A 13,169-nucleotide genomic window follows, 5' to 3' on the forward strand; every position below is an offset into this window, starting at 1 on the left:
TTAGAGATACGCTATATACTATAAATGTAAACTTTCAAACATATTTTGGATTTATTTTGAAACCTGTGCCAATTTCGTACTTTTGTCAACCATATTTGGAAAAGCCCAACTACGTGCGGAAATCGACATCGCGTCGATATCCGTTTGTGATATGTCATGAGTTTTGCACCAGTTCAACGACATAACAACGAAAATTGGAAGGTCTGTGCTGTCTGGGTACACACGTATAATTTGAACATTGTAGAACAGTAATATGAGCATTAAAATCTTGGACTCACCTTTAATTTTCCAGATTCTGGGTTTTTCCACAGCACTGTCATACGCTCCATGTTAATCCTACGGGAGAAGAAGAAACACTGCCTCAGGCGGTCTTCGACCAATAGGAAAATGATGCCGCGTTGTCGCAACTCTGAAAACTACGTTTTCATATAGGGACTCTAGTTGCCTCTTATCGTTTTCAAAGCCAAGAATTTCTTTAGCCACAAAAAATAAAGTCAATCAAACAATGAATGATTTTTGACATGAATAAAAATAAAGAGTGGATGAAATTTGCCGTTCTGTATTGTATTTCATTTCTGTAAATGTTCTTTTCATAGCTCATTCGATTTTTGCATGCCATAGCTAATTGTGATTTTACTTTTAAAAATCAGTATTTTCGTTCGTGCATACAGTACCGATACAGCAACATCGTTGATTTTACTGGGAAAATTTTGTTTTGCTATTATTCTGGTCTTTAATTGTTTCCAGAAACAATGAAAAATAATAGTAATTACAAAGTTAAAATGCTTCCACTTTTTAATTGCTGCCAAAAACAATGAAAGAATGAAGTTACAAATTGTTAATAACTTAAAAATGTAACTTCAAAGCTGAACTTAAGCATATATTTGTACTACGTTTTAACATTTGTCAGACAAGAGTGGGGTGCCCAGTGCTCCATTTTGTGTGACGAAGAATCACATTTAAATCATCTTAGATTTTCTTTAAGAAAATCCAAGCGTCCATAAGAATAAATTCTCATAGGAATTCACGAAAGAGGATAAAAAGAAAAAATGGGTCGAACTCGCCCATCTGTTAAATGAAGTGCCCATCTGTCGTGTTTAATGAAGTGCAGAGTGCGAAAGGTTTAGATGCACCCAAAAGTCTTCATGAAAAAACCTGCCATTCAAATTGAATATATAAAAGACTAAAATGCAGGGGTGTGCGCACCAAGGAGGAGGGGGGTTAAGTCATTTCGCTGACTGCAAAATTGAAATTTTTAGGGGTGTTTTTTCATTTTGGGGGCTCTTGCTTTTGGAGAGGGGAGTCTTCGTGATATTTGGGGGGCCCTTGCTCTTGGGGGGGGGGGCACCCCATGTAAAATGTAAAAGACTTGTTGGGCTAATTGAGCTTTTGGGGATGAGAGCAAACCATAACAGAGTATATAATCTTCCATATTATGATTGGTTATGTAAAAACCAAGACTGTTGGGGATACCCTCCCTTCCCCCCTGTCAGTTGTAATTATAACAACAATCTCAGTTTCGAAGACATATTTCAGAGTTTTTTCTCTCTTATCTTTAAAAGTCATAATTTAATAAGTATATGCTAAATAAAAAATTTTATTTCTTCATTATTCCTGTTTTCAAGATCCAATTTCTTCTAAGTGTTGCTTTTCAATTGTTCTTCAAAAAAGTACTTTTCTAAATTTCTTTTTTTAAAACAAACAACTTTTACATATGATTACATAATTCCATCTTTATTTTCAAGATTAAAAAGTTAAACCAGCAATCTTGGTTACAAGAGCAGTTTAAAATAAATAAAAACTTCGCTTCTGTAAATAAATTGAAAAATATTGGCAAAGGAAATAATTTTTTTAATCATAGTTTCACTTCAGCTGATAAAGAACTTTAAAGTAAGTTCAATCAAAGGGAAAGATTCTAAATTGAAGAAGAAATGAAAAGGAGCGTTTTGATGTATTCTCTTTTCTTTCAAATGCATCATATTATACAGCAGCCAATTTACAAATGCTTACAGTATAATCAAATACAGTATTTGTACAATATTGCTAATTTTGATGTCAGCGAAATGGAAAATCAAATTTTGGAATCAATTCCCCAGAATTACCAGCCTCGGTACTGTTTTGTAATTCGTTAATCAATATCAAATTTCAATGAAGAAAAATACATTTTCTTACAAATTGAATTCAATTGAAATCTTATGAAAAGAACTCTACACCCTCTTTTGAAATAACAGTGGGTATTTTAAAAAATTTAGGGGAAAAAGGGGAAGGTCATTTTACAACAAAAGAACGCAAAAAAAAAAACCTTCGTCAGTGGCGTGCCTAGCATGGGTCACATCCGGGGGGGGGGCAGTAATTTGTGGTGTCATCCTTCCCCCCCCCTAAAAACGCAAAAACAGGGGATTGTAATATTCTGTGTAAACATGAAATTCATACAATTTTCAGGAACAATTACTAGTACTTTTGTGTTATAACTAAATTTTAAGTGGGAGAATGTATAGAAAATAAATAAAATTATGAACGCTTTTTATATAATTTGCCCTAGACGCATTTGTGCTGGCCGTCGAGCTGTCAAAAAAAAATAATAAGACGGCATAGGAAATTTATAGCCCCTTAATTTTTTCAAATGCATTATCTCTCGAAAATAGGGGACCCCCGATCCTTCCCCCCCCCCATCTTATTTCCTAAGTGATGGATTTGGTTAAAAGAAAATGAAATCAATGGAAATAATCAACCTTAGCCGAGAATTCATTTTTATTCATAAACTCACTTCTTTTACATTGAAAAAGGAGCTCTTAATATCTCCGAAACACGAGTCTGCAATTTAATTCGGATGTTTGTGCATTATAATGTTGTTATTAGTTGGTTTAAGCCTTTTAAGCTTTGAAAACTTGTTGTAAAGCTAGAAATGTTGCATATATACATATTTTATGTTTGCAGTTATACCCCCCCCCCCCCTCCTCTGCAGCCTGCACCATTTTTAGGGTTGGCCACATCCTAATTCGATTTCCTCGTGCAAATACCCTTCAAAAAAACTAACTCCCGTTTTTGCGTCACGAAAATGGGACAGAAAACTACTCCCCCCGGCACAGTTATGACCCCCCCCCCCCCTTGCCACCTGCACCATTTTCGGCGTCGGCAAAATCCTAATTCCTAATTTGTTATCCTCCTGCAAATAAATACCTGTCAGAAAACTTACTCCCGCCCCCCCCCCGTGCATTTTTCGCCCCCCCCCCCGCTCCTTGAACTATTTCCAGGATTGGCAACAACCAAATTCGCTTTCCCCCCGAGTCAATACCTTTCAGAAAAACCAACTCCCATAATTGTATCACAAAAATCGCATAATCTCACCTGCTTTGGGGCAGTCGAGATTTCGCTCGCAAGCAAACGCGCGAAAAGTCGCTTTTTCCCCTTCTTTTGGCGATTGGAATTGGAACTTGCGAGATTCATTCTGCGAGACTGCGATTTTCCCTAAAACGCCATCTAGTGAGACGATCAGAACTAATCTCGCAAGGTGAATTTCGAGCTTGGAATAAGCACGCAGCGCCTTACACCGCTCAGTTACGAATGCTCATAAAGTTGTGGAAGGTACTAACAGTAATAAGCCACTAGCTCTTAGTCCAGAGGAAAGTTACCCACAAACATACTAGTGAAGCTAATAAAAGCGTTTAAAAAATTTTTTTCCTCCCTTGCAAATATTGATGTAACTTTGCAGAAAAGTAACATATGACTTAATCCTTACAAAACCCAGTCCAATAAAAAAGTTAATTTCAAAGCTGTATAGAAGTAGCACTTTTATATCCCCAGATATCATTTTTACACATCTTTAGTTCACATCAATATTGTCTCATAAATATTCAATAATTTACTTTTCTTTTAACTGTTAAAAAATAATTGTGTACTAATGCAGAATGCTTATTGCTGTTTTTTTTTAATAAAGATGATTTATCAATTTAATATATCATATTGATCTTTAAACTTAATATTTTTCACTCGACACACAAAAGAGAATATAGTCACAAAGTTTGATAGTATTTATCACTAAAATTATAACAAATGTTGTTTGAGTTATGTAGTCCAACGTGCCCCACCAAGTGGACCAATGTACCCCACCCATGGGGCATGTTGGTCCACTTTACAAGGTTCCATTAAAAAATTTATATAAAAAAAGTTTATCAATTCAACAATTCCAAAAAAATCTGTGGTGTTGAGAAGTGTTTAGTGAAACTTACTGTAGAAAATCGAACAGTTCTTTAAATTTTTTAATGAGATAAAAAATGATAGTAGAAAGGAGACCAATGTGCCTCACCTCCCCTTACTGTCATTGCAGATAGACTTCACTAGAGTTCTACTAAAAATGCCTTTAAAAAATTAACATGATCAGCACGGTTTCTACTGTGTATGAATTTTCCTAGGCACTCTTAGGATTGGATGTACAGATAATGGTTTTCAGCAACATTTACAAGAAAATTCTTTTAACCGAAATATCGACTTTCAGGAATTATTTCAAATGCAAAAATTGGCGAAATGTTATAATGTAAAATTACCCCAAATAGGTTTTTTTTGAGCAATCACGATTGCTTATTGTTCTCAATTGACTGTTTTGATGTCCTTTGATTTTATTTTCCCACCGCCACCCTCCGCACCATCACCGTCGACCGGGTCCCCCACGATGCTGCTCCAATAGCGAATGACGTCTCCAGGTTGCATCCATGTCCTACATACACGCGCATACATACACAACAACACACACACGCGTACACAAACACATACACAAACACATATAGACACTTCATGCATACATACAGACGCAAACACATATGCCTACACACACATACACATACCCCCCCTCCCACACACACACATTCATATACACAACTACCCACACACTTATGCCAGCACACAGACACAAAGACACATGCCTACACACACATACACATACCCCCTGCACACAAACACGCATACCCCCCCCCCACACACACAAACACACACGCCTACATACACACACTCGTGATTGCGAAATACATAATTTGAGTTCAAGATGTCAAAATTCAATTTTTTTTGTTGATCCACTCTGTAGTGAATTTACTCATTTTTATTAAAGAAATGTCGAAACTTAAAATTAAAAACATTTTCGGAGTTTTAATTCATTAATTTCATTTGTTATTAGTTAATTGTTAATAGTTATCTACTATTTTTAATTTGCTGTGTACATTTTTTGCAGTTTATCTACAGATTTTCTGCAGAATATTTAAGTATATTTGTAACATGCTTTCTTCACAAAACCTGCAGAAAAAATTTGCAGAAAATTTGAGCATATTTGGAACATGCTTTCCGCAAAAAATCTACAGATAAAATCTGCAGATTTTCTTTAGAAAGCATGTTCCAAATATGCTTAAATTTTCTGAAGATTTTTTTTAGCTGGGGTCCATCTTGATGTGAGTCAAGGTTTCAAATGAAAGAAAATGTTTTTGAGGAACTCTCAGGAAAAAATCCTGATTCACCAATGTAGACTCAGATGTTTCTTTGATTGGTTGGTTCTGTCGTTTTTTTAAATGGCACGAGAGCCTTAACAGAATATCCAAGATGCTTCATTAAGGTGAAGCTTAGGAAAATGCCTTTAGTCAGTACTTACTTGATTACTGCTTTTTGTGGGTATTGTTTCTTCATAATTTATAAGTTCTGAAAAACTTTCTGATTTTACTGACTCGCATTTTAAATTTGAAGCAAGATAAAATACTCTTAAACAACATTGGCACGATACGGATTTCTTGCCATTATGGACTTTCATATGCGACTCCAAAATTAAAGCTTGAGAAAATGTCTTTGAACAGAGCTCACATCTTTTCGCCAGTATGGGTTTTATTATGTTTTTTCAAATGTGAACGGTTCGAAAATGTACTCGGACCATAGACTAATAATAAGAGTAGACCGAGCTTTCTCAGACTTTCTGATGAAAAAAATTGGTTCATGGATACATCACGTGACTAGTGGAAAGGCTTGGCGAAAACTTTGGCAGCATGGTTGCTAGATGGCAACATTATCTATAGTTTGGCACTCGACATGTATTTTAAGACGTAATGTGTTTTCATTATATATATATATTTTTTTTTCCATGTGCAGAGATTGAACTGTTTTTCTTTTAGTTATGTATTATTTTGACATTCGTAATTAGTTTTTGATCACGGTTTTCAGTAACTTTTATTTCATTTGGAAATCTTACGTCAGCGTTGGCGTGAACGGAATGGCGTAAACGTTTCGCGTTAACGCAAAAATGTACTAATCGGTATCTTAAATTGAAATTGTATGTAAGAATCTTACCGTTTGCCGATTCTTTTTGGGCGTTTGCATCTTTAATTGCTTAGAGAGTTATTGAAAAATTGACTAAAGAAAATGCACAGTACCATCTAAACGAAAAACTCACTATATTAACAAAATATTTACAACTTAGAATAACAAATTTACAAATAGGATTTCATAAAAGCTCATTCTTCCGTATTCCATCAATTCTATTTATTTTATTCCTCGCTCGCGTTGATCGTCTGCTTCGATCAACGCCCGCTGTTGCTAGGATATCCACCAGTCACATGGTTTGGTTTATGAGCAGCAAAAGGGTTGCCATAGCTCGGTCTACTCTTATTATTAGTCTATGACTCGGACAGTATTTGCACGGAAATGGTCTGTCACCAGTATGGATTCGCAAATGATTCCTTAAGTTAGAAGAATCGGCGAATGCTTTTGAACAATGTTCACACAAATAGGGTTTTTCCCCAGTATGGGTTCGAAGATGATTCTTCAAAATTGAAGTAGTGGAAAAAGACTTTAAACAAGTTACACACGAATAGGGTTTTTCGCCAGTGTGGACTCTCAGGTGTTCTTTTAGCTGTGAAGCGCGGGAAAATACCTTGGAACAATGTTCACACAAATACGGCTTTTCGCCAGTGTGCACCCTTAGATGCTTCTTTAATGTTGAAGAGTCGTTAAATGTTTGTAAACAATATTCACATGAATAAGGTTTTTCGCCAGTGTGAATCCTCAGGTGCTTCTTCAAGCTTGAAACTTTTGAAAATGGCTTCAAACAATGTTCACACAAATAGGGGTTTTCGCCAGTATGGACTCTCATATGTTCTTTTAATTGTGAGTTGTTGGAAAATATCTTCGAACAATGTTCACACAAATACGGCTTTTTGTGTACACTCAGATGCTTCTTCAAGCTTGAAGCCTCGCAGTATACTTTTGAACAATATTCACATAAATACGGTTTTTCGCCAGTGTGAATTCTCAGATGCTTCTTCAAGCTTGTAACTTCTGAAAATGGCTTCAAACAATGTTCACACAAATAGGGTTTTTCGCCAGTATGGACTCCCATATGTATCTTCAATTCTGCAGTTCTAGGAAAAGCTTTTAAACAATATGGACAAGAGCAAGGCTTATCATCCCCATGGACTTTCGCATGCTCTGCCAGATCTGATGCTTCAGAAAAAAGCATTGGGCAATCATCACACGCATACTGTTTTATAAAGTTTTGGATCTCATTAGAATGCGCCATTTTTGAAGAACTTTAAAGTGTGTTTACAAAATTCTCAAGATTATGGATTTCAGTAAAGATAGATTAGTTTTAATCAAATTCTTCGGATGACTGTACATACTGACAGGGTAAAATGTCTAAGATTGTACTTGTTAAAATCGTCATCATGAAGTTCTGAAAAGATACAATAGAATTATTAGTATGACTTTAATGAGGAACAGAATATATATATATATATATATATATATATATATATATATATATATATATATATATATATATATATATATATATATATATATATATATATATATATATATATATATCATTTAAAGTCTCACTCGTAAGTGGCACACTAGCAAGTGTATGAAACAAAAACAAGAGATATATATAATATACATTTAACACTTTAGCTGCATTTGCGCTGTCTAAATGTAGAATATTTATATATATATATATATATATATATATATATATCTTACTACTATTATATATGCGAAAGTTTGTCTGTATGGATGTATGGATGTTTGTTACTCTTTCACGCAAAAACTACTGAACGGATTTTGATAAAACTTTACAATAATATAGCTTATGCATCAGAATAACACATAGGGTAGTTTTCTTCCCGTTATGGGGCGCAAAGCCCCCTTAGGGGAGCAATAAAATACAATTTTCGTATAAATTCTCTAATATAGGGATGAAAAAATACTTGCACATATTTACATTATATGTCCATCGAAAGCTCTGATTTTTCTGCTGAAGATGGCACCTATTCGAAATTTTTAAGTAGAATAAAAAACGAGTTATGAGCTTTTTAGTTCCATGTTCGAAGGCTTTCCTAAACTCAATACAGTATTTAGTGTATCACCTCAACTCCCTGTCGATAGCGACAATTATTGTATTGTTTACTATCTTTGCTTTTCGTGACTGTTCAAGGCTTTTCTCAAGTCAAATCTTGAAGTAAGTTTTTTGCACATTATTGGCAAATAATATATGATTTGGCTGATCATTTTCCATTTCAACGGAACTTTAATGTAATTAATGATTTTTATTATTATTTATGCTGATTGAACACTTACTCATTATCCAATCAACCAGCAGATCGCCAAAATTTTTGCAGAAAGATTTACGTAGCTGATGCATTTGGCAGTTTTTTTCAACGTCGCTGTTTTTGAAGCCGAAGACTACGTCATTATGTTTCTCAGCTTTCACCATGTAAACAAAATATCGCCAATCAAAGAATCTTTAAAAAACTTTCTTTACTGTGTTAAATAATCCAGCAACTAAATTAAGCAAATCCATAAACAGCACAAAAACTTCCATTAATTTTCCTTTTTGCACAATTTCAAACAATCGTCAAATTTTACTACTTTTTTTGGAAACATTTCGAATGAAACTCTTCAGCACCATTTTATGGTGACCAAAAGTATCTCAGCAACTGGCGATAATATCTTTGTAACGAAAATTAATATCATATCGTTTTACATAGTAAGGAAAGAAGGAGGGAACATCATCGAAGGTATCCCAAAACGATTCCCGCAAATTCAGTAAAATCGCACCAAGGGCCCACAATGATTGAAATTTCCCAAAATAACTAAAGCAAGTATAAGGGGATTACGAGCAACTTCAATAGCAATACAGAAAAGGTTTTAGACTTCATGTAAAAAAAAAAGTATCAACAGATTAATCTTTTTAAACATGAGAAGAATAATTTCATGTTTTGGAAATTTGTATATGCTTAAATATAGTGCTTTCGTTTCAAAATCAATACTATTTTGTTCTTTATACTTATTGCTATTTTACTTTTATGGGTAAGGAAGAAACTCTATTTTTAATCACGTCAAAAAGATGTGTTTTAAATTCTTTCACTTAAACCAGAAAACAAAAGCAAGTAACGATTTTTTCTCATAATTATTACTGACCCAGGCAACGCCGGGTATTTTTGCTAGTATATATATATATATATATATATATATATATATATATATATATATATATATATATATATATATATATATATATATATATATATATATATATATATATATATATATATATATATATATACGGACAAGATTTGTAAAATTTAAAAAGACCCTGGATGACCGTAAAAATAGAATATGACTTCCCCATTCGCTTACAAAGCATTTATATCAGAGTTTCCCAAACTGTGGTCTGCGGACCCCTGGGGGTCTGCACTGCTATCCAGCTAAAATGCGGAAACAGAAAAACAGCTTGAAGGACGAGTAACGATATTTTAATTAAAAAAGAAAGCTCTTTTATGAGATAAATAAATACCTTTGTGCTGAACAGTAAAGTAACAACGTCTAAAAAGCACAAATTCACAGATTACTGTAGACATATGTTTCGGTGTCTCAGAGAACGCCTTTTCAATGCAAAACGTAGTGAGCTTATGGATAAAAAGACATCCGACAAAAGCTAAGGTTTTTGTAAGCTCACTACATTTTGCATTGAAAAAGGCATTCCCTAAAATGCCGAAACATATGTCTGCAGTAATCTGCGAATTTGTGCTTTTTAGACGTTGTTATTTTACGTTACTTTACTTTTATGAGGTTAAAAAAGTTCTTACAAAAGTACATGCAGAACGCAAGAGCCCCCCCCCCCCCCCGCCTCAACGGAAGTAAACACACTACACATTAATTTTGTGCACATGATGAAGTCCATATTGTTAAAAACTATATTACAAGTAAAATGCGAGTCACATTTTTACAGCTATTATACTTTAAATAGAACTTTTGCTCCAAAATTTTCACGACTAAATTTAATAGTCAACATTCAAAATTTCAAGCAAAAGCTAAATTGATCAAATGCTATAGTTTACAGTCGATTTTAATAATTTATGGAGTACCACTGTTTTATAAATTTGTTGCATAATATGCTTGCGTTTATTCAGCAAAACATTTGAAGTGAAACTAAATGCTTGACGCTTGAGACTTTCATACTGTCACCAAATTTTGGTCAATCATCCCTTCATTTTCGCCCAATTGTAAAGGCCTAAAATATTTAGTGCTCAAAATATTTAGATATTATTAGCATACCTACTTCATGCTAAATTGAACCAGCAGCTGCTGAACTGTGTTGAAGTAGTTTGTATGTGGTGAACTGATGAACAAGAGCGGTGAGCAAGGTTTTAGCACTGTTGCTAGTGGAATTAGTTGATATTTTTTTTTCTATAAAAGCAGTAAGCATATTTTTTTAGTATTAAAATTACAATTAAAGCATTAAGAATGCATTGATTGCAATGAATGAAACTGCTTGCAGTTTCCGGGGACTGGTGACCAACATTGAGAAGAGATAAAATGGAGTGAGTGAAGATTTTCTTACGTGAACCACAGATCCCAAGTCACGTGATAGATTTTAAAGCAAAGCATTGGAAGAAATCAAGTTCCTTTCGCTAGTTTCACTCAAAACGTGTCAACCATTCGGCGTTGTTCAGTCACGTGACATGGAGTCGTAGCTTTAGCTTTTGCTAAGTCAATGATTGGACTTGCACCCTCCATTTATATTGGGTGCTAAGGTGACCAATAGGCGAGCGGAGGGCGGTGGTTCCTCATTATTGAAGCAAACAGCATTGTGAATGCTACGCAGATCCTAATCACAGCAATACGACGCTGCCAGGGTAGGTTTGCCCAAACCATAGTTAATCATTCAAATCCTAATACGCCATAAAAATACCACTCATATGAAAAATTAAGACACTTAAACTAGGCTAACAGTGTTTTGTTCACTAACTTCAAAAGTTCTTTTTTATTAGTAAGCTTGTTGAAGAAATTTAGTGATAACATTTTTATTCCAAATTGAATTGCAAATAGTATTTTACTTCCATAACTCAAAATAATAATGTGAGAAACGACAAGAAATCTGCAAAATATACAGAACAATGAATAAATAAATTTAAAGGGAAAAAAAGCTTAAAAATATATTAGAAAACAATAGATTTAACTGTGTCAAATCATTTTTTTTTTTTTTTTTTTTTTTTTTTGTGCACGCCAGGGTGGGCTGTGGGAGCGAAGTTTGATTTTTCCGGAGAGGGTTCGGGGAGGTCTGAAGTTTGGGAACGTCTGATTTATATCGTTATGTAACACAGTTTGCAGAACAAAACACATTCAAATTTTGCTTTTTAGAACACACAAATCTAATTGTCCTTATAATTTTGTCAATACCCCACGGATGTCCAAACCCAAACTTTCTTCTAGGAATAAGATATTCCTTTGTGTTTCCAATAAAAGTTATAAAAAAAAGTTTACAATTAGTTATTATTCATAAAATTTGCATAACTTACCCACCAAAGGCAGCGAAGATTTGGTGGTTTTTCCTTTTGTCCTTATCATTTTGACCACCACTGTATATTTTAATATTTGTGCGTGGAAAAATACAACAGTCAACTCTTTTTTAAAAAGAAACTGGAGGAGATTTTTTTTTCACGGCTGTGGAATCGGAAGGAAAATGGTCGACTTCGACTTTTTTTTCTTTTCAATTTATTCCGCTTCATTGGAAAGAGGAAAAACTGTAAACAGTGATAGAAAAATTAGTTCTTTTTCGGGGGAGAGGGGGGTGACCCCATGTTAATTTAAGAGTTTAAAAAACATAAACACTTCAATTCTAAAATATTTGCACAATAAATCTTAAATTTTATTTCCTCAATGGAAATATGTTGCTGGGAGTGGATGGGTACTATGTGTCTGGTGCAAATTTTACACAAAAATGCAGCGGTTGTATACAGCTTTGTACGAATAGCTTGGAAACCGTACCTATATTTCTTCTTCTCCCAATTTTGAACTTAATTTTATTGGCTGCTTTAGAATTAAATTTCATATAAAGATTTTAAGATTAACTTCTACTGAGCATTGTAATCAAGAAATCACATATTGATTTTATTTCTTATCTTTTAATGAGAGCCAAGTTTATAGAACAGCCTTTAAATTAAAAAAAAACCTGTAAAAAATTCAAAATTTAATTGGATCCTTTAGATTAGCCCCAAAACAAACATCAATGCTATCAAAAATTTAAATTGTTAAGATTTTTTTTTCCAGATTTCATTCAGATTTTCAAGCTATTTGACTCTAACAGAAAGTTGTTGAATAATATAGAAAATAATTAAGTTTCTCTATTTTTTTCTCTAAAAAAATAATACATTTTTTCTCTTTAACTGGAGACATCCAAGAAAAATAATTGAGAAATACAGAAAAACTACCTGTGCATCTCCAGATCTATAAGATAATCATCTTTACAAAAAAATTATCAATTATTTTCCTTTCGAAAATACAAATTGTTTATGCTACTTGGACATTTAAAAATTTGTAAACTAAAATTTTTCTTGAATTTTTTATCTCTTTAAAGCAAGCGAAATATTATATTTATTTTAAGCTGGAAAGCTAATACAACGAAAATTTGAATTTTATTAAAGCTTCTTTAAGGTTTTTTATTAATTTCTGAGCAAAAGAAAATTTTAAAAAACTGTAGGTACATAAGTCGTTCGTGCAAATTCCATTTTTGCAGGGCGGAAAAAACCATGGGTTTTCCCATGGTTTTTTCCACCCTGAGATATATTGAACAAATTCTATTCCGGAAAGTGTTATTTCAGTTGTCTTGAGTAGTTTTCAGAAAACTACAGTCGAGCTTG

The 13,169-nt window shown here is 33.6% G+C and overlaps 1 protein-coding gene across 1 annotated transcript in view; it reads right to left on the bottom strand.

Moving 5' to 3' along the window:
* LOC129232086 (zinc finger protein 678-like) overlaps positions 1 to 7,546 on the bottom strand; it is a 34,374-nt gene extending 26,828 nt beyond the window's left edge. The window contains exon 1 of the mRNA XM_054866324.1: positions 6,902 to 7,546. Coding sequence (XP_054722299.1) covers positions 6,902 to 7,546 — 645 coding nt within the window. The remainder of the gene's footprint in view (positions 1 to 6,901) is intronic.
* Between the last annotated feature and the right edge of the window lie 5,623 nt (positions 7,547 to 13,169).

The sequence above is a fragment of the Uloborus diversus genome, unplaced genomic scaffold (genome assembly GCF_026930045.1).
Source record: "Uloborus diversus isolate 005 unplaced genomic scaffold, Udiv.v.3.1 scaffold_1056, whole genome shotgun sequence".
NCBI classification, from domain to species: domain Eukaryota; kingdom Metazoa; phylum Arthropoda; class Arachnida; order Araneae; family Uloboridae; genus Uloborus; species Uloborus diversus.